Source organism: Apteryx rowi, unplaced genomic scaffold (genome assembly GCF_003343035.1).
Source record: "Apteryx rowi isolate R43461 unplaced genomic scaffold, aptRow1 scaffold_53, whole genome shotgun sequence".
NCBI lineage: Eukaryota > Metazoa > Chordata > Aves > Apterygiformes > Apterygidae > Apteryx > Apteryx rowi.
In genome coordinates, this window is record NW_020450794.1 from 195,038 (window position 1) to 217,458 (window position 22,421).

General features: G+C 39.2%; 1 protein-coding gene across 1 annotated transcript; it reads left to right on the top strand.

The window, feature by feature from the left end:
• The first annotated feature begins 510 nt into the window (after window positions 1-510).
• C1D (C1D nuclear receptor corepressor) lies at window positions 511-15,300 on the top strand. Its single transcript, XM_026080697.1, has 5 exons — window positions 511-589; window positions 9,698-9,844; window positions 11,222-11,288; window positions 11,802-11,857; window positions 14,704-15,300. Exons 2-5 carry the CDS (start codon window positions 9,698-9,700, stop codon window positions 14,878-14,880), a joined length of 447 nt encoding a protein of 148 aa, XP_025936482.1. The 5' UTR covers window positions 511-589; the 3' UTR covers window positions 14,881-15,300.
• Window positions 15,301-22,421: the final 7,121 nt, after the last annotated feature.

Consider the following 22,421-nt stretch of genomic DNA (forward strand, 5'->3'; position numbering starts at 1 on the left):
CCCTCACTCAGCAGTGAGGTGGAGACGGGCAACCTCGCTCCCAGCTGGACACAAGCCCCGAGAATGCTCAGTAAAAACAGGGCAGGTCTCACAACCTCCATACAGAAAGCACCCGCATCAAAGCCTCCAGCTTTCCAAAGCCAGTTTGCGCCTTCCTTTTTCTAGGATGAAACTGCAAGTGCCTGGGAGCAATATACCATACCAGAGCCGTGCCTCACGTATTCCTCCTCCACCTAAACGAGCTGGCTGCTCAAGAGTGTTTTTTACCCTAGAAGAGCGGGCCGAATTCTTTCTGCAACAGATGCAAGAGACTATCGCTGCTGGCTATATCCTATCACCGTCTGGCCATATACTGTGAATATACAAAGCGCTGAGTAAGGTCTGCGAGCAACAACCTGCCGCCCCCAGCATCCAACCGCCCTCGCGCCCAACGGCTCCGCCACAGACGTCACCGCCGCGCGCCGGAAGGCGGGCCTCCCCGAGGCCCCGCCCCCTCCCGCTCTTCCCTCTCCCCCCACCTTCCCGCGGCACCGCGCATGCGCGCCTTCCACGCGGAGCGCCCAGAGCTGGGCCGCCCGCCCGCCCGGAGGTAAGAGCGGCTCCTCCTTCGTCGCGATCCCGCGTGCGGGGCGGGCTGGTCACCCCCCCCCCCCGGAGGCCCGCACATGGGCTCGTCCGCGGCCCCCCCCCCCCCCACCCCCCGGTGATACGGCTCGGGGTGCCTCGCGCAGCCGCTGGGCTGGGGCGGCTGTAGCGCGGCAGCCGCTCGCGCTGCCCCCGGCCGCGGCGGTTGGTGGGGCTCGCGGCCCGGCGGCGGGGTGGCGGTTGGTGGGGCTCGCGGCCCGGCGGCGGGGTGGCGGTTGGTGGGGCTCGCGACCCGGCGGGGCAGAGGCGGCGTTAAGGCAGCGTTTTGGGTAGGTGCCAGCCAGGCGCTGGGGCGGAGCGGGGCCGCGAGCGGCTCCTGGGGTGGTGGTGCAGGCCTGGGGAAGGGACATACAGCTCTCCCCTCGCTTGGGGGGGGCAGTTGCAAGCGTAATCAGATCGCGTCACGTGGTTTCGGTTTTTTCAACTACCGAGAGAAGTACGTTAGAGGGAAAAAGAGCCTCTTAATAAACTTCACGAGTGTGTTGCCCGTGTAAGATTTCTGACCGTTACAAACGGGTGAAGGGGTGGTGCTCGCAGAAAAAGCTAGTATCAAAGTACAGCTGTGTGCCTTAAGCATTCATGCCTGGGTCTTCAGAGATTCTTAGAAATCCTCTTGGACGTTTTGTGACCAATGCCTTTGAGAAATCAGGGGTTAGATATTAAAATACGTTTCCTCTTTCACAAAGAGGTGTTAGAATAGGAGATAGTGGTCGTGAGCCATTGAGAAGTCCTTGCTTTGCCATCGTATCTACCTCACCTGGTGTGCATGTGATCGAGGAACCTGTGCATGGCCAGGGAACTAAACTGCTTTCAGTGGGCTGTGAACCAGCATCACAGTCCAAATTGTTCTGTTGTGGTTTCAGACGTGTGAAGGCTTCCATGACTTCCCAGAACTAAGGGTTGAGTTGTGTGCAGTACAGACTTAGTGAGCACTGGCCCAGTTTAGAGCGTGACTGATTTAGTTACTCAGGTAAATAAAGGCTTTTCAGCTGGAGTCATACCTTGAGGATGGTTGTTCTTTAGGCAGTAAAAGGTTAAGTTCCTATTAAAAATCAGTAAAACCATGTTGCAACTCTAGGAACCTTGAGAACTTGGAAGTAGTTGTTGCAAGAAGAGCCTGTTTTCTAAAGAGAAGATATAGTTTCCATATACAGGCCATAGCTAAAATAGTTCAGTAACAGTCTTTGACAGAAAGGCCGATGATACTTAAAATTATTAAGCAAGAGTAACTTAGTAGTAACTTGGATCTTGTTATGATTCTCTCACTTTGTCACAGCATTCTGACTTCAAACTTAGTTGCTGCTAGCAACTAAGGCACTTTAACTCAGAAATTAAACTTTAGGTTATGCTAATTAAAAGGCCTCATTTTTGAGACACACAGAAATACGAAGACTTGGTTGTGAAATAGTTCAAAATTGAAAGGTGTCTGGAATGTTTCCTAGTTTGAAAAATATAACAATTTTAGTCTAAAATATTTGGATATTGCTAATCCTGTAGCAATGTTATCCTTGCTAAAGAAATGAAAGCATTTAATGCAAGGCTATACTCGAGAATATGAAAAACTTGAATATAAAAGTGCTTTTTAGAGGGTTTTTAGGCTTCTTATCAGAAATGCAGGTGTTCTGAACAATTTGCAGAAATCATACAAACTATTTTCATAAGCACATTTCTCTTTGAAGTGGTTGCAAGATTTTTAGAGTCAGTTCCTCACATGTGCACAGCTGATCTGCTTTACATAGGAAATACCAGCGTTTACCAAAGGGTGGGTTGGTTGGTTTTTGATGGCAGCAGTACAAAAATCATAGGATGTATATGGAATGGTGAACAAAACACAAAAACATCAATTCCTGTAAATAAATAAACAGTGCACTGGACTAGTACTGGTCACTGCGCCTCCAGGTAGATACTGCAGAATCGGAGCTGGAGAAGACAGCACAGAAAGAAGAAACAAAGGTGACTGAGGAGTAACAAGAGAGAGAAGCTTGATATTGTTAAATTTAGAGGTGATGCAAATGAGACATGGTAATATCATGAAAGCTTTGAGGTTGCAGACTTTACTGCTTTTGTTTGTAATTAGTTGCTTTTCTCCATTCTTCATGCAGGCTTGCTATGGGATGTTTTGCTGGACCTTTGTTCGGGAGTACAGACTGCATTTATTTACCTGTTGGCATAGGCAGTGTTCCCCATGCACGGTGTTCTGTATGAACTTCATTTTTCTGTGCTGGGAAATCTGTCTGCCCAGGCCTCTGGTTTCCCTGCTTCCTATATTCTCCCTGTTCTTTGTCCTCCCTTCTGCGTCAGGCTGTGGTCACTGCCATTCCCTTTCTTCCTGTGCCAGGCCAGAATGAATTTCTATTCTGCTCCCAGCAGTGTCCTCTTATTCCATTTTTCCCCTGTGAGAATTCCATGTCCCCAGTCAATTTTTCTATTATTTCCTCACTTCTGTGTTTTTCCACATCCTTTCTCTTTGATGACTGTTTGTCGTCTTTTTGTTATCAATTGTTAAATTCTATTTAGAGGATAGGTAAAGAGAAAAGATTTTCCCCACTGTTTTCTCCTGCATCAAGACTGTTTGCTGATGCCTAGAACGCAACACTGCCATCCCACAGTAATTACATTATGTCCAACCAATAAATAGGTAAATGTACATCTAATAGTTGAACAAAGAGTAAAATGATCAAATAATAGAAAAAAATAGATTGCAGTTGCTGTTCGAAACAGTGGAGGAGGGCACTGCATGAAGCATAAATATAGAAAATTAAATTCCAATGAAAGGAAGTACTTCTTCACACACTGTGGCACTAGTGGCCAAAGGAAACAAATGAGGCCAGCAGTTTACAAAGATTAAAAAAACCCTGTAGCTATATTTCTGGGTGTTTATGGCACTGATACCAGTGGATAGTGGCAGCAAAGTTTGGAAGAGGTAGTAAACTCCATGATTCAGAGTGTATTTCAGCTGTAGCCTGGAGGCAGATTATTTTCTGTTCACTATGAATTTGTTTGGATGGAAGTATTTAGTACTGGTTTGTGTCACGAATGGAAAAAATATTGAAAATGCAGAGGTACTGCGTCTCATCCAGCCTGACAGTGTAAGCTCTTTTACGCAAGTTTTGCTGTACAACAAGTTCTTGCTGGGTATTCTATTTTAGAGAATAGTTTAGACTTAGAAATTTAACACCATTTTAAAGCCTCAGTCTTCAACTGAGCTATGCTAACATACTCGGAATGTGAGAGGTTTTACAAAAACCTCTCACCAGGAAGTGTTCTGGACATACCTAAAGACAGCTAGTTTGATCATCGTACTTGCTGACAGATCTACTGACAGATTTGAGCCAGTGTGTTTTGGATTTGTTCAGGAGAGGAAACGACTATGTCAGTGAAGATGCAGAATCTGGGACAGCTGATGCTACTGCTTGGAGAATAAAAAATGTTTTAGGAATCACGCACATGAAGCTGAAAGTTTAAACCAGAGCTGGTTTATGTGGATATGGATGGGGCTGCAGTGAATATGGGTTGCTTTAAGCCAAGATGGGATATCTAATTCCTCATGTGATGTCACCCATGGGCTGAAGTGTAACTGAGCTTCAAAAATATTATCCTTCCCTTTAAAATTTGATCTTTAAGAAAGGAGGGAAAAAAAAAAAGAAAACCTTGCAAATCCTCAAAGGCTGAAGAGGATTTATGTTAGTGGCATCAGCAAGAGCCTGATGGCTGTGAGCAGTTTTGTAGGGTTCTTCAGTGCACTTAGGGATGCTGACTGGAGCCTAACTTTGAAGGCAGTATTAAAAATGATTGCTTGGCTGTTGCCAATTTGTAATGCAGTGTGAAGAGTGTATTGCGTAACTGTTGTAGCTTGATGTAGGATAATTTTAAGGGGATCAAGATAAGCTGGTTGGTGCATAGTTGGTATTTCATGGTAGTAATGGTAGCTTTTGCAACGGAAATCTTTCTTGTAAACATCATTGTGAGTTGACGTTTCAAGAGCGCTCTGAATGATTGTGCTGGATGTGCTCTCCAGCCGCCCCAAGTTGGCTTGGAGGGTATTAACAGCAAAACAGATCCGTGGACACAGTAATGGTTAGCAGCTAAGTTCTTTTATTATACAGCAATAATGCTGGGGAGTCTCTGTCACAGATCAGCACCTATTGTACTTGGCAGTTTGCAAACATGGAACAAAATGGATTTCTCTGCCTGAAAGAGATCTGTAATCTAAGGGCTTATCGTTATGATTTCTGGTAGCTTTAGCTGTGGTAATTTAAGATGCTTGTTCCTGTTGCTCTGCTAGCCTATTACACTGCAGTTCACTGTTGCAGTAAGAGCAGAAGGGACACGTTCTGCTTCTCTTGCACATCAGGTACGTTCGCTACAGGGTGTGAGTCAGAACTCAAAGGGGGAGGACTAGGCCAGTGCCATTCTTCAGGAGCTGGCAGAGATGGTTTGTTATACTGATGTTGCTAATGCATTTGACTTCAATTTGAGAGAACGTTATATTCCCTAATCAAAAGTTTGTAGGTTTGTTTGGTGTTTTCTTTGCATAGCTATAAATATCCATGAAAAGAAGGAAAGTGAATCTGTGTTTTTTTCCTAAGTAAGTAACATGAAAAAATATAAGATCTGAGCTCAATATGAAGATGTTGAAGGCCGCCTAGCGCGTCAATAGATAAGAGTTAATGTGAATTCTCAATTGTGCCGCAATATTAAGAGGAACTAAGGATGGTAAACTACTATTGTCTTCTGTTTGTGTGCTACGTGAAAATATTTCACATATCACATTTTTCAGCTCTGTCTTCTTAGTGTCTGCTGTTGCCACTTTGATATATGCACGTAGTGTCCATTACTTACTGTATGTGTCTTCAACAAAATCTCATACAGAAGTACCCAGTGCCTAAACAGAGTTTGTATCTTGCAAGATGACAGATACAGGTTTGGCTGAGGGGCGGTGAGGGAAGAGGGGGGCAGAGATGGGAAGGAGAGGTTTGTTTTTAAGCCAGCTGGTGAGGGCTGGCAATTGCTTCCTAAGCCTTGTGTTAAAGCACAGGATATATTCAGAGAGTATTCACAGAGCCACCTGGAAATTGTGCTCTTTCCCTCTTTCCCTTTCTTACCTTTGTACGCCAGTCATGGGCTTGCTCTTGTTGCAATGAGTCTGCAGAGTTCTGCTCTTTCTCCTGAAAGATAAATGCAAAGATTTAGGACAAAGGTCTAACCTTGCTTGTTGTGTTGTGCACAGTCATCTGTTTTTGTTTAAATAAAAACTTCCTCAACCCAGAATTTAGGTGGATCATATATTAGATCAATAGCCACATTAGCACTATGGTAAACTGCTTCTGATTGTCACCCAGTTAGTCCTTTCTATATAGTCTGCAGACGATGACATCTTTTCTCTTTCTCGTTCTTTATCTTCATGTTTGTGTCCTTTGTGTGGCTCGTAATGTCCCATCTTTCTCTCCCTTCCCCTTTTGAAGGCTGAGTGTACTCCTTGCTCTGGTTTGTGCTACATTGACTGGAGAGAAAACAGTATGCTCCTTGTTTTCTAAGCAGAAGTTTACGTAAATGTGGTGATGTTTCTGAATAAGTGAGAATTACCACCTGTGTAAACTCATTTTACGATGTTTTTCTTGATCAGACTTAAATGCAAATAATCGGTTTTCTCATGAAAATAGTTTGGTTTATGACTTACAGTCCTTTTCTTCCTCAAATACTCCCCCCCCTTCCCCCCCCAGGCTGCTTTCCCCAAAGCTGCATGGCATTTTTTTAAGCTCAGGGTTAAAAGGGAAAGTTGTGTCTGGTAGATTGATGTTATGAAGTCATATCACATTTTTCATCACTATTTGTTCACCTCAGTGTCCTTAATCAAATTAGCCCCTTTTCTCTTCTATTTTATGATTATAGGTTGTGAACTTTCCTTTGCGTTCCCAAAATTAAAGATGGTATGAAGTATTATCATCATGCACACAACCACAAATTATCCTTTTTGTCTTGTTTATCTAGTACTTAATAATGGAAATACTCTTACCCTTATTCCCCCCAGCCTCCCCATTATTAACATGCTTACCCAACAAATATTTTCGTATCCTCACTTATCTGAATATTTGTAATATCCTTAATTTTTTTAAGTGGGATCTCTGTGACAAAATGTGGCCGAGAGTCAGCAAATCCAGCAAAAAAACCCAGACATGTAGTAAAAAACCATTTCAGGAACTGAGTAAGTTTCTGCTTGTTCAAAATACATAGAAAACTACTTGTAGAACTTTGAGATAAACTTGTTTGCGGTTTAGTAACATAAGGATTGAGGGCGGTATTGCCTTTAGAGATATATATATATCTCTCTCTCTCTCTAATATACGGAGTCACTGATGTGGTCTTAGTTCCTCCCATCTGTGGCGCTGTCATTCTGCAGGTGTGAATGTGCAGCCTGTGTGTTGATTTTGGCAGTGTTTTGCGGAAGGTCTGGCACGCATATTTTCTAATGTAGTGTAAGTTTATTCTTGTTGATTTAACGTTATCAAAACTATTTTAAGCTATCTGCTGCCTTATTGTTGGCATGTGCAAGCACTGTAACATATCCTGTTTGGAGATTAGTAATGCTGGAACAAGAGTCCAATGAGGAGAGAGTGGTCCCTCTGCAGCGGGAGGAGGAACTCGCTAGTTCCTGTTGAAATGAACAGAAGAGCACAAAAGCTCAAGAAATCGTGCCCCCTCGCTGGGCAGAGGGAGCAGACCTCTCAGCGAGGAGCACCGTACACCGGTTAACCTGCAGCTCTGTCCCACTGAGGGCTGCTGCGTTTTTCCCCTTCCTTGCTACTTGTCAGGGATGAGTAAATACCGCGTGATACGAGGGCGAACTTGATTTTCTGGTTCATGAGACAGCAATAGTAGAAAAATTATTTTGGACTACGTTTGTTATCTTTCTCTCTACCTTCCTTTTCTTCATCTCATCCTTCAGAATGTATACATGCTCCAGTGACTGTTTATCATTGCAACTGCACTAAAATAGCCAGAGTCAGTTGTGAGCAGTAACACATTTCTGCTGCGGGAGTTGGTTGGAGGTTTTTCCTGCTGTTGCCAGTTTTGGCTGTCCTGATAGAGGATGGGAGAAAAGTTGGAATGTATCACTCTGTTCACACACGTCCATCAAATTAAGACCGCAGTAGATTAAGTATTGTAGGTGATGGTAAACATTGAGGATGAGTGTTGGTCTGGATTATCTCTCTCTCCTGTGTGCATAAGTATAGTAAACCTCTGTTGACAGCCACCTTCCAACCAGGTTTAGCTGTATTAACAACTGGTAAAATCTAGTTTCTTCAGTTGCTTTGAATATTTCTTTCTGCTTTATTATATGACTAGAAGTTAACAACAGAGTTGCTGGACTATGACTAAAAATCAACCTAACGAGGCTTATTATAATGCAGGTGGCCAGGACAGAACTGAACACAAACAATATTGTCATTAATAACAGACATGATTGTATTGATATTTCACCTTCCTGTGGGCAGCATCTTGCAAGTTCAGCTCAGCTTTCTTGCTTAGGTGTGCTGCAGCTGACTGAAATGGCCTACACATATGTGAATTTATATGCACATTTGTACATTTATATGTACATTCAACCCATCAAGGTTAGCACTGCAGTTCTGCACTCGGTCTGAAAAACGGCTCTGACCAGTACGAAAGGTCAAGCAGCTGAGTAGGATTGTAATTCTAAACCACGCAAACAGCAGCAGTGAAACTGTGCTTGTTAAATAGGTGATCCTATTTTCAGGGTTGCTCTGGTGCGCTAACAACTGGAGTTGCAGGCAAGCTTGAATAGAGGAGCTCCACCCATCTTGCTCCTGTTTGACCTCTAGCAGACACAATAAATAGAAACCTCCCTCACACAAACCATGCTCTTGCCAGGAAAAGATCAAATCTTCATCTAAAACAAACTCCAGTGGTGTGACAGATGTTTGCTGTTTCCCTGCCATTTATGCTTGCCATGTGCCATGGTGTTCATAGATCAAATTTTCAAAGTGCAGTTTTTCCAGCTGATGCTCCTGCCCTCTGTACTCAGCAGTTGGGGGTGAGATTATCACAGCGACCCTGAATAAAGGGACTACGGTGATCCAGGTGCTCCTGCTGTTCTTGATAGAGCCCACCAAATGGGCAGGAAAAGGATTTTTTTGTTTTCTCTTCTTTCCTTACAACATTCAAAAAATGGTTGCTCCGTCAGTAGAAGTTGTAGAAAATAACTTGGCTTTAAGTAACATTAATTCCTCTCAAATCATAAATAGCTTATTGTCTTGGGGAGTTAAAGATCTCAGTTGTAAGCCAGCAGCCAGATGTGGCATGGCTACTTCCAGGCCATGGTACCATGGGTGCTGGGATCAGAAAAAGTGTGCTATGGGATTTTTCACATCTTTGCTGATTTCACAGTTACTGTGCGCAGATGTGTCTACAAGATTTTCACAGTATTCTGAAATCCCAGAATAAACTCAGCTTTGTAAAGTTATATTGCAGATTATAATGGCCCATAGAGAATCCAGAAAACTGGATACAGGGTTTACAAGAAACTTCTCGGACAAACTCCTAAATTTAGGATTGGAAGTTAAAACTGATCCTGATGTAACTGGTGCTGCATAACCATTTTAAAGCTGAAGTCATGTCTGCTCCTAAGACAGAACAAGCCATATCCCTTTTTTTAGTGTTCTGCCTGCTACTTGATGTAGCTCCTTATATTGCAATTTATAGAGCAGTTCTTTCAAACATGCAAATAATTTCTTTCTATCACAGACCATAAAAGCTAAATACTGTTTTGAGAGTGCTTCAAGGTTGGGTGCTATTGTCATGCCATTTCTAGATTTCCTTAGTGACATTTTGCACAGCAGTCAGGATGTATCCCTGAAATTGTAGTACCTTTAACCGCTTGACTATTGACATTACCTTCTAGAACTCTTTAAAAGTAGGCATTTCTTATTATGCGTAAGGAATAAATGTTAATACTTCATATTTTAAAATAGTCTTTTCTCTACCTAGAGAGTTAATGAAAATGATTATTAGTTTTGCTCCTTCTTTCCAGATGGAAATGTCAGAAGATGATATTAATATGGAAGATTACCCCACTGAAATCCACGATTATCTCGCAGCATTTGAAAAATCTCTTGTTTCTGTAGATGAGATGCTGGAGACAATGATGTCCGTTTCCAGGAGTGAGCTTCTCCAAAAGGTAAATAATCTTACTTTTGACAAGATTTCTGTTATTAATACAGGAGCACCTGGGAACCCTGACTTAAATAAAGGGGCTTCTTAGGCTAACACTGAACAGACAAATAACAAATATGACACTTCTTACCCTTGATACCTAATATTTGAAATTCTTACACTTCTAGGATATCTAGAGGGTCTTAGAAACTAAACAATGAAATGTATGCTCTTCCAAGCTGAAAAATGATGACCCTAACAGTGAGTCATTTAGGTAAAGGGCATTCTAGCTTATTAGCCTTCCTGGCAGTGCATGCTGAATGCTTTTCCAGAAGGGATAGCTCGTTCACCGTTTTGTCTAAGAGGCCTTTCACAACGAATTTCATGGAATTCAGTTTACCTGGGAAGGATATAAAGGTGAATTGGCAGCAATGAGAACTGATCTTCTGATTCCAGGAGTCTAGACTTGCCGAATTTGGTGCTTGAACAATTGAGCTGTCTCCTCTAGCTATGTTATAAGCAGAAGTCTGCAAAACATTTTATTTATTTATTTTTTTTTTTTTTCCCCTGGACATAAAGACAGAGCAAGGTACTGCCTAAAGACCTCATACAAGCCTCTTTATCTTTTAACATTTAAAAGCAGACATGTGATTTCTTTCTTTGGGGCAAGAAAAAGCTAAGATATAGAGGAACTTCTTTATCCTCTGAGGATTTCTAACACAAATAAGTTATGAAGAAAACAGTCTTGACAACACCAGTCTTTTGACAGTATCCATGTTAGAACTAGTGAGCTGTACAATGATGTTATCAGAGTTTCTGGAAATCCTATAGGACTAAAACAATAAATTGACTTTGACAGTCAAGGGAAAAAAAGATCTCATTACCTTTCTTCTTCCTTTGCTGTACAGCCCTAAGTATTCCAGCATGCGTTGAACACACGATCTAATACGTGCAGTGTTCGTGTCCGTTGCTTATAGCATACTATACTTACATTTGAGCTTTTAGTTTTTTATGTCTTTAGGGATTTTTTTTCTTCTGATGATAGCAAAAACTGTTCTGAATTAAGTTTTTGTAGAAAAATGGGGACTTCTTCCTGCCCTTTGGAACAGTAGTCTAAGAGCTACACGCAAAGAGATTTTGTGCTTTTGGCCATATCGGACTGTGATATTTAATATTAAGCTGGGAAAATGATATGAATACTTGGACAGGAGGAAATGGTTCTGTGATGGCAGGGAAGCAGGCATAGACATGGTCTCAGTGAAATTGTGTTGCAAAAATATGCTTGTTCAGTTTGTGGGCAAATGTGTTTGTAACAGATACAATTATAAAACGTGCATACTACTGAATCTGTGTATGTCTTGCTTAAATGTGGCAGTAAATGATTTTTTTTTTTCCATTTTAGTTAGAGCCTCTTGAGCAAGCAAAGCTGGATTTGGTTTCAGCCTATGCATTAAATTCGATGTTCTGGGGTGAGTATGTGGTGGGAAGAAAATGCAGTATTTATCACAGTCATTTGAACACTAGTTTCTGGACAACTGCAAACGTAAAATAATCATATTCCATAGCCAAATAATTAAAAACTTGTAGTTACCTCGAGAATCAAAATTATTGCTATTCTTAGATCAGGGTAACTGATATTGAAATTCCAAAACAAAAATTGGTAATTACGTAGGCTGATTTTTTTTTTTTTTTTAATATATATATTTTTTTTCCTATTTTTTTTTTTGGTACCTGCATCAGGATGTTTCTCTTTGCCTTGGGAGTCTTTTCTGTCCTTCTCATAGGGACAGAAAATCTAACCATGCTAGATTTTTAACTGCAATATTTGATCAGGAATAGTTCAGTAGTTTCAGATACTACTCAGTACAGGTAACGCTTATTAACGGTGTTATGTGGAAACTACAGTCTGCCTATGTGACTGATTAGTTGGGCCCTTAGTCATCACAGCCTTCCTTTCAATGAAACATGTTTTCCTCTCTTAGTGTACTTGGCTACTCAAGGAATAAATCCAAAGGAGCATCCAGTGAAACAAGAACTGGTAAGATTCTTGCACTGTTTGCATTGCAATGTTGTACTTACCCAGGGCAGTAAACTCTTGTATAAGTAAACTTGTATTTAAATCTACATTTAAAAATGGATGTGTTGCCATAATAGCATGCATATACTACACGGTGTTATATAAGTGCCTATTCATATGGTCTGCTGGGTTCTTTCTCTAAATTAAGAAAGTCATATTTTTAGTTCCAAACAGCACTGTTTAAAGCAAAGTTGTAGAGCCTGCTGAAATTGGAAAAGAACAAGAAGATAAATGGTGTCATCTTATCTTTCCTTTTCCCCACCTTTGTTTGAGAAATGGATTCTGAACAGAGCAGCTTTTCACTTGTTTGTTGAATGGAAAAATGTTACATGTCTGATGATAATTTATAACTTCCAGTATGGTGTTTTTTCTTATAAATACTTGGAATCATGTTAATCTCTAAGGCTGCCTTTTCTTACTTTTGTATGACTCTGAAAGTATAGTGTGGTTGATTTACTAGCAAAGACGGGAAAGAGCCCCCCTCCCCCTTCCAAGTGCTCCATTAATTCATTTTCTCAGCAGTAAAGAATTCAGTTCAGCAACAAAGCTAAAAGCTTTTTTGGCACCAGTTGTATGTGTTTTGTCCAGTAATTCTGCATTAGTGACATATTTACAACCTATAATAAATCTTTTAGGTTTGTCTTTATATTCCATTTAGATGCATGACTACAGTATAGAAGGTATGCTATCTTGAAAATTCTGCTGACTTAAAAAAATCAGATCATTTAGCCTGAAGAAAAAATAGAAATCAAAACTTAATAGCAGCCCATTTTAATTCCTTTATAAATGAAAATATTAAATCTGGGCAATCATAAAATACTTGGCTTAAACATAATCCTTACGTAACTAGGGGTATGAAAGATAGGACTGAAAAATATGTAAAGCTAGTCTGAATAACAAAAATACTTCTATTTTTAATTTTATGTTTTTTTCAGTAGTCTAGACTGTAGTGTATTAAAAAATGGATCAGTTAATATTTCATGAGGTTTCAGTTTCTTGTTTGTCCTATAGTATATAGTATATTTTGGTATATAGCTATACCAAAAAATAAGCTGTATCTCACCTGCTTTAGATATTTTATGGCATTTTACTTCACAATTGCCAGTGGTTTTAACTCTGAAGAATGAATGAACGATCATAGGCTAGATTCTTATCCAGTTCTCTTTTTCTTTTATATGTATCAAGGTGAATGAATGCATGTTGCTTCCTTCCAGGAGCAACATGATATTCATATTATTCATGTGGAAGGGACTTAAAAAAGATTGCTCTGTTGTGATTTTTTTGTTTTTAGAATTGCTGTCCTTGTGTACATACTGGGAATATATAGGGATTCAAATTGCATTAATAAAACTCGCATTCAAGCCATCAGAGTTCATTTCTTTTGTCATGTTGTTGATGTTTCTGTCAGCTCTTTTATCCAATGTTGATACGTGTAGGTTTACCATCTGCTGTCATTAGCCATCTAAGTCAAAACCAAAGAAATACTACAGCATATCATGATTTCAGACACTGTAAAGCTCTCCTAGTTAAAGCTATCTTTTTGATACAGAAAAAGTGGCCAACATTTTGAAAAATCAGTTGCTTATAAGGGTGGCTATAGAGAAAGAAAAATTAGTTCTGTAGTTTAGAACTTAAGTTCCATATTCAAAAAAGGTGTCAGTGGCGCTGTGAGAAATGTGTGGGTTACATATTATCAACATGCACCTAGTTATATCAGTATCCATATATGTTTTGTTAATCCACATTTATAATTCGGGTGTCAGGTAAAGTACTGTATATGTGTTACTGCTGTTTATTGTTTGTATTACAGTAACACTTAAAGGCCTTACAGTTCAAGGCCATATTGTGCTAAATATGTAGGTGTGAAATCTATCAAACTAACTTCTATGTATTTTTTCAGAATTACTGTAAGTATCCTTTATAGTCAGTGGAGAGAAACAGGCACTTAACAGAGGGTGTCTCCCATCTTAGAGGAGTTGAGTTACCCTCTCCAAGTAATTTTCTTTATTGATTGCACCAGTGACTGAGGATGAGTAGGTGCAGAGTGAGGGTGTTAAGCTGGAAGGGTATACTTCAGCAGGGGTGAATCCAAGCTTAGACACCGAATTGCTGTGGTGAGGAGAAGGAAAAGTATTTCCTCATTTTTTGGAATGGCAGTAGAAACAGGCTTTTTGTTATTTGTGGTCATAAAAGGAGCCTCTGGTGCAGCTGGAAGTTCATCAGGCTGCTTTAGCTAGTTTGAGGGGACTTACCAATGAACCAGTTCAGGATCTTAACCACAGGACTTCTGTGTAGTTGCATATTTAATGCTTGTAATGTCTTTGATTTTGTTAAAGATGCTTTTTGGTTTTACCTGGATATTCTGTAGACTGACATATTCTTCTATAAATATATCAAATATCCATTGAAATAACTGATTTCATTTTGCCATCTTTATTTAGGCCAAACTCCAAATTCAGTTTACTATTTTGCTTTTCTTAATTTTGCAAGATAGGAACAATTCTCTTGCTCACTGTAGATGAAGTCCTATAAAGATGGAGACTCTACATATTTTTATGATAGTGGATGTCATACAGATATTAGTACAGTAACTACCTGTGATAGAAGATCTAGAAGGAAAGCCTCAAGTTTGCAAAGAGCCTGATATAAATTTAATGGAAATCTTTAAACTCAGATACTGTTTTTCCTATGTATTATAGAAATGTGCAGCAATGTGGAGAACTTCTCATTGGTTTTGTTTTAGCAGCAATCTTGCGAGAACAACATGAAATATATTGTACTTTTTCTTTTCTTTTTTTTTTTCCTAGGAGAGAATAAGAACATACATGAACAAGGTCAAAGAAATAGCAGACAAGAAAAAAGCATCCAAACTTGATAAAGGAGCAGCTTCTAGATTTGTAAGAAATGCACTCTGGGAACCAAACCCTGAAAATGAACCTACCTCCAAAACTCCTGCTAAAGCAAAAAAGAGAAAGATGGACTAAATTTTTATTTCCCCTTATATAAATCAGGGATGACTAGAATTTTTAAAATGTTTTGCACACTATATGCGTCTTATAGAGGTGCAGTATAGCAACATCTTGGTTAGGTTATACTGAAAATGTTTTATGGGACTGTATTTTGTCCAGAACACTGGTCACTGAGGTCATCACTTTATATCTGAAAGTGCTATTTGATGCTAGAAAATTAACACTTCATTCTCCAAATGATAATGAATATCTTGCTGATAATATATAGTAGGTATGTTTTGCTTTTAATGCCTAGGAATTCCTTTTTTTTTTTTAAGTGCTGAATGATTTACACAATTTTTACATGTATTTAACATCCTAAATATTAAAACAGTATCAAACAGTGCTATCCAGTCTGTGGTGTTTATATAAAGAGCCATGTTTACTTTTTCATTACATTGCTGTATGAAATGCTGTGTTTGTAGAGTTTGGTAAGACTTATTCACCATGTTAAACTCTTTCCTTTTCAGCCTCTGAACCGGAATGCAACAGAAGTAAGGGTATATATGGCATGCCTTTGAGAAAACAGAATTTCAAGGGCCACAAGAAAAGAGCCAGAATTCCACTTTAAGCCCCTGTGTCTAGTCAGTGGAAAGAACAGATACCTTGGAAGGGTGATCTGTAGGGCCAAAATGAAGGAGCAGGCTGGGGACAACAGTTAGGAAATATAACGTGCAGGAAATGGGTTGGAATTTTGACTGGCTGTGCTTGTCCCTTACTGCTGGCACTGGTAAGATGGAGATGAGGGGAATGTGGTCATCCATTGCTTTCCCCAGTGCGGGTTTCAGAAATAGCATTCTCTGATGCAGTAAGAAGCTTTGTCATTTAGGAGAGGAGGTGCGTTAGTTTCTTTGAGAGAAGATGTGTGTGTGTGTGTGTGTGTGTGTGTATATATATGTATATATATATAAAGTACACTGCAAATCAAAATTCAAGTATCAAACCAAAAGCTGTCTAGCAATTAGCAGTACCCTAACTAATTATGAAGAAAAGATAAACAATTTAGTTCACCAGAATACAGTTTGGGTAGCAATCTACAAAAGCAGCTTGGGAAATGTAGTTAGTGTGAAGGATCTAGACAATACTAGATGGTTAATTTATAGTTTAATAAATCTAGTACATCTACAATACCACAAGTTGAATGATCTGCAATGGACTGGTACTGATGAGGTGCTAAAATGATTCATCATTGACAACTCAAAAATACATATTTAAAGTTAAAGAGTAAAGTTTACTAAAAAAAATAATTGTGTATCTCTGGAAACTTTTCCAGTGACAGGTATGAATTTACACATTTTTGTTTAATAAACTCCTTGAACAAATAGTAATTCCTTCAGTCCAGCTAACAAAAATCTTGCAGGTGTAGACGTTCATCTAAGTGCATAACTTCGCTGTTTCAAAACCGCAGGACTTCTCACACGAAGTATGCATGTCAAAGGCCCATAAACATTTGCTAGATGACAGCTAAAATGAGAATGCCTCTTTCCTACATGTTAATGTCATAGTTATGCCTAACAAAAGTGCTGCTAGGAGTCTTCTTCTTGGGCTTAAGGTTAAACCTGAGAAACCTAACAGATATTCTTGACCAAGGACAGTAGTGCTCTTGTAAAGCAGTTCTTTTTGGTGTGCTCAGTTGGTTTGGGCAGAGTTTATTTGGAAGTCTGTATGTCCTGTCATGTACCCTTTGAACATGACGCTGCAAATGATGGCTGTGGACTATTATAAACAGACTTTTGGACTTTGCATGGGTGTAGAGGTCTGCATGTGCCAGGCTTGGTCTTTGAAATGTCAGTCTCAAAACCATGAAGTTTTACTTCTGTGTGAGATGGTGGATAGTCATATAAGAAACAGAGGTCTGCACAGACCTGGGCGATGCACACATTTTGGATCACTTAAGTTGTCCCTAGTTAATCCCTGTGTAAAAAAGAGCCTCTGAACTAACTGGGAAGACAACAGCATAAAAAGCAGTCTGAAGTGGCACAAAAAGCATTTATATACGGATATTCTGGAAGGTGATGTCTTAAACTTAGAGGCGTTGTCTTGAAGAAACAAGTAGCTTGGCATGTATTTACACATAGTGCTGTTCCTTAAAACGGAGTTGCAGGATGTTTCCATTACATTATGCTTCAGTTATAACCTTTGTTTTAAAAGGATAATTTCTAAAAAGGACCATAATTCAATGTTCAGTAATGTACACAGATTGCATTGGTAAATGTTTACACAAGAATAACTTGAGGCTATAAAGTGTATGGAGGTAGCAGTCAGTCTTTGGTATAATTAACTACACACAGGTAGTTGGCAGTTGTGGAAGGGCAGTTGATACATATGTAACAAATACAACTTTGTAAGCTTTTAAGGCTTGTATCTTTAGTATGGTTGTTTTGGTGACTAAGGCTGGTTTGTGGCTTTTCTTTTTTTAATATAAAGAAAATAACCCAGACAAATCCCCCACAAACTGAGGAGCAACACCATGTGCATCTTGTTCAGTAACAGTCCTATCAGAGGCCTGAAATACAAGATCAGGAGTGCTAATTGTTTTTTATATTACTAGAGTGTTTTTGGAACATCTAAACTTCAAGATAGGTATTTAACTTTACTGAGGTCTCCAGTATGAAGTGACCTGACCAAATGTTGTTAGTGAAAGTTCCTCCCTGGAAAAGCTATGTGAGTACTGGAATGAAAAGTACCTCACAACTTTCCTGTCTCAAAATCAGAGGCCATTGAGAGGAATGGTTCTTGTAGCGGCTGCGTGCATAAATGGGCATAAGCCATACTTGGCATGCCATACTATGGCATAAGCCCTACAACTCTACAGGCGAAATGGGGGGGAGGAGGGGAGCTGGAAAGAAGGGAAAACATTGGGTGATTTCTAGTCCCATTGCTGTATGTGCTGAAATCAAGTGCAGAAATACCAATTCTGCACTCATATATGCTAACGTAATGCAAAGCATTGCCATTGTAGTAGTAAATTGTTAGTAAATAAAAGTACTAATGAACTTAAGATATTTAAAGAGAACATTAAGGTATGTTTGGCTCCTCCCTGCTTTGTCTTGATTTTGCTAGAAATATATTAAGGGGTAATTAATATTAGTTAGAAACATCACCTAAGAGAAATACTAACAAAATTGCTGTTTCTGAGAATATTTTTAGCTAATGCAATGAGAAAAGTGTGTAATACTCTGATTTATGGTAGAAATATGTATGTAGTGGGACTTATTAGAGGCTGATCAATGATGTCAAAATTAGAAGGTTTTGTGTTTAAGTTTTTAAGTTTAAAAGTGAAAACAGTATCAGTATTTATTTTGTCAAAGTTAAGGCTGTTAATAGCTGTTCTTCTGACTTTTTGCTTTCTAGCCTTTGTACCAAGAAGGCGATGATACGATTTAGAGCACAGGAAGCTAGCAGCCGTAATGAATTTGATATGAGGTTGCTGGAGGAATTTCCCAAGCTTACAAAAAACCCCCCAAAACTTTAAAAGAGAAATGAAAATACAACTCAAGTTTTTAAGCCACGCTCGTGGTAGCATTAAATAACTACATTAAAATAGCAAACAGCTCTTGGGGGCGCCAGAGAAGCTCTGTGCTTGGCATGGTTTGGAGTTCATTATATGGTAGGGGTTTGACTCAATCTGCTTTAAAGTCAGTGGAAGATTTTCCACTGATATTAATGGACTTTGCCCCTTGAATTATCTTGGCAGCAGATAGCTTCATTGAAGTGCTACAGTTGGATGTGAAAAGTAAATTACTCAGTTATCAAATCGATGGCTCAGGACTTTACAGTAAGTGTCTAGCCTACTATTCAAAGTATTTTTTCAGTCAGTGAATCATCTTTTTCTTAGATGCATCCTTAACTATCTAATGAAAGATTTTTTCCCCCTCCTCCTATATTTCTCAAAGAATATCACAGGGAGAATAACCCAATGTCATTAACTGTCCCAATGGTGTAAAGAAATTTTAACAGCATAAAATGGAAGTCTCTGGCCTTAGAAATTAGGGTCCACTCCCAGTTGTGTAAAGTTGCCACAAGTCTACTCCTAGAAGAAATCTCTCTCTTCCTCTCTCTACCTCTCTCTCCGTCAGAGAGTTTACTGTGGTTGCAAACAAACGAGGAATCATACTAGAACTTAAAATTCCCACTCTTACTAACCATGACTACTTGGGAAGCCAACACAATACTGGTTGTCATTTCTACTGCTTCAGTGGTCTGCCGTCAGAGAACTGATGCTTCTTTATACAAAAGTGGATATTTTATTAAGTCATCCTTATTTTTCCTGGCTTTGAAAATCAAAACTACCATGAAGCCTTGTCAAAAAGTTAGTGTAACAGTTTCATTAGAAATCCCGTCAAAACAGTTATATGATATGATAAAGGTTGAAGAAGATTTTAGTTGCCTAGGTATAAAAATTAACTTAATTTTCTCAGAATTAGGAATTTTCTTGGAATTAAGAGGGAGATCAAACCCCACTTTTTAACTGGTGGGCTGAGATCATTATAACTGCAGAGGGAATTCCAGGTCTCCATGGTAAATGACAGGCTTTTGGTTCTGCAACCCCAGAAGAGACCTTGGTTACCTGGATTGAGGTTTTGGTCAGCTGTTGGCTACAGGAAGGCTTTCAGAAGTCACAAACAGCAAACTCCAGTCTGCAACTGGAAACCAAAGTGGAGGTACATTGGTGGTATATGGCTGGTTAATAATGTTTAACTGCTTTGGAGTGTTAAAGTCTAAGGAAACAATAGCAAACCATTTTTGATGCAAATCAAGTTGAAGAAAAATTAACTTCAGCTAAATATTTTTATCATCTGCAAGTCTGAATATAATTGGAGAAATGATCTTGAGGCTTTGCAGAGATATTCTGCTTCTCCAACAGAGTGAATCTGTCAAATTTCAAGCCAAACTAACTTTCCGGACTAGAGGGCCAAAATAACTGAAACTGGTTGCATCTCAAATATGGAAAGATTATTCCTTTGTCATAAATTGAGATGTAAAAATGTCAAAACAGGGCATTTGTTAAAAAGACTACACATATATGTCTCTTAGTTTCAAGTTTACTTGCATGTAATTTAAAAAAAAATGGATTAGGCTTTAGCAGTTTAGGGGAAATAATATATAAAACAAAGCCAGTTGTTATTTTGGAATCATCTATGACACTTGTGAGGAAAAAAATGCATTAAACTTCTGCACTGTGACACTGTAGGTTTTCTTTTTGCTAATTCGCTTTGAATGTTATTCCTTGCAGAAAGAGTTCCAGAGCCTGCTTGAATGCTTGTGTTTTGCAGATCGCTCTTACTTTCCTCGGCCAAAGTAGTATGTCTTTTTTCAATTTCTGCTTTCCAATGTGAGGTACTTGTAATATTTTACTGATAGACCTAATGATTTGCCTTTTGCTGATTTCTAACCTTCCCTGTAGGAGAAGATTAGAGATCTGTGGAATACTTACTGCTGGTGATCTAAGAAGCAGACCTTGTACTGCTCAGTTTTCATCAGCTGTACCAAAGGGAAAAGAGCAAAAGCTTGTTTTTACTACTAAGCTGAGTGAATATGGCATGGAAATCTTGTAATGGCAAGGTATCAATTTTGTAAAGTGATATATTTCAGAGGGGTTACTAAATTTGACTGTGAATAAAAAGCTTTATAAATGGAACATTTAAGAGGCTATCTTTTACTTTTCAGTGTAGTGTTGCCTTGACATGCATCATTTCAATTTGGCAGCCCCAGCAAATGGATGGAAGCAATTCAGTATGATAATTCAGTATTGCCAAGAGGCTTCTTCTCAATCTAGTGCGGACACATTCCATGGTGGAATTTAAAGCCTATATTAAGTGATAGAAAATGGGTCTAATTCAGCACTTTGTTGTTCCAGCTTTACACTAAGACAGCCGTGATTTCAAAGGTACTTAAACTAGATATCCAAAGAGTAGATCAACAACATGATTTTCAAGCTAAGGATCACTCAAATTCATGGTGATATGTCTTGAACAGCAATGATTCAGAATAGGCAGGAAAGAAATGAAACTCAGCTGTACTTGCAAATGGACTGTAAAATAAGTAGGAGTTCTAGGGGCGTTCTTAGCTGTTGTTTACCAGCACAATCTGTTAAAATAAATGGGCAGTTGCTGAGCTACACCACCGAAGTTGGCCAAAAAAGTAGCAGTTTTTGATGTTCTCCCATTTGATATGAATGCTCATTTTCATGAACATGTTTCAGATTGTATTTTCTTCTTGCAGTTTTCTAGTATGTTTATGTTTCTTTGTCACTTGAGTGTTTGTGGCCTTGTGGGAACAAATTAGTCATTGTTTAAAGCCACAAAGTCACTGTCCCCATTATTAAAAGGTGAGAGATAGAAATGCCTAGTAATAAACATTGTCAAGTAGGATAGCATAAACAGTCTTTTTAATTTGTTGCCGCGGGCTGAAAAAACTACTCTCCAACTCCTGTGCAAGACAAAACATGTTTTCTCATGCAATGTTTCCATGGAGAGAGTGTTTTCTCAAGGCAGTTAATTGCATGAGGTACTGTTCGTGTATGTACACATTACACATCCACGTAAACGTTACATATCTCCTGCAAGGCAGTAAGTTCCTCTCTCAGTGTATATCTGAATCGAAAGTGCATGGTAATGAAATGCCACTGTCAGAGACTGCAAATAACATCATAAGTTTAATTCTCTATTCCTTTATGGCAATTTAACTCATGATTTCATCAGACTTTCAGTAGCAAAAGTCCAGCACTAAAAACCAGAGAATATGGCCTTACATAGGTATGAACATGTATATCCATTATGTAATGAAAACAGCACTAAAATCTAGCCGATTCTAAAAAGTCACTGATCTCCAGTGAAGTTTACTTGACCGTTACTTAAGGGCCACTTCCTTGCTACATAGACAGCAATTGTTAAGCTTTGTTTACCCTTTATTATATACAGGCCTTACTACTGATACTTGCACGAAGTGCCTCAACTTTTTATTTTAATGTTCTGTTTCCAGATGTTTATTACTTTGCCAACTTTTAACTATTTGCATTGGATTTTTTCATGTTTGGTCTCTGCCATGGCTGTTTTTGTCTTTTTTTCCTGGAAAGGTTGAGCAGTTATTCTTACAGTTATTCTCAAGAACATGGTTCGTAAAGTATAGGTTGCTTTGCCAATGTTAGCTAAGACTTCTGACCATGTTTTTCTAAAGGTTGTAACCCTCTTTCATTGAGGTAAAAACTTGAAATGCATAGTCTGGAGAATAAAAAGAAAAGTTATCCCAGTGAAAATCTGTCCGGATTAGGGCTCTACAGAAAACGCAGAAAACTGCGTAACAGACATTGGCCCTTAGTTTGCTGTATGTTCTAGCTTTCGCATACATGCTCATCGGCATTAGTGAGCCCCCAGCACAGTTTTGAAGCCACAAGGAGCTTAGGGAGGAATATGGGCTCTGCAATTAAAGTCAGTTTATCATGGATGATGACATGGTGCTGTAACATACTATATTTGCAGAACTGCGGATCTGATACAACTTTATTGATAACTTTT

Bases quoted from the DNA above. Each gene is read 5' to 3' on its own strand.
- C1D (XM_026080697.1), top strand. From the start codon at position 9,698: ATGGAAATGTCAGAAGATGATATTAATATGGAAGATTACCCCACTGAA. The intron at 9,845-11,221 runs GTAAATAATCTT...TTTCCATTTTAG, and splicing joins GGAGTGAGCTTCTCCAAAAG to TTAGAGCCTCTTGAGCAAGC. The intron at 11,858-14,703 runs GTAAGATTCTTG...TTTTTTTCCTAG, and splicing joins ATCCAGTGAAACAAGAACTG to GAGAGAATAAGAACATACAT.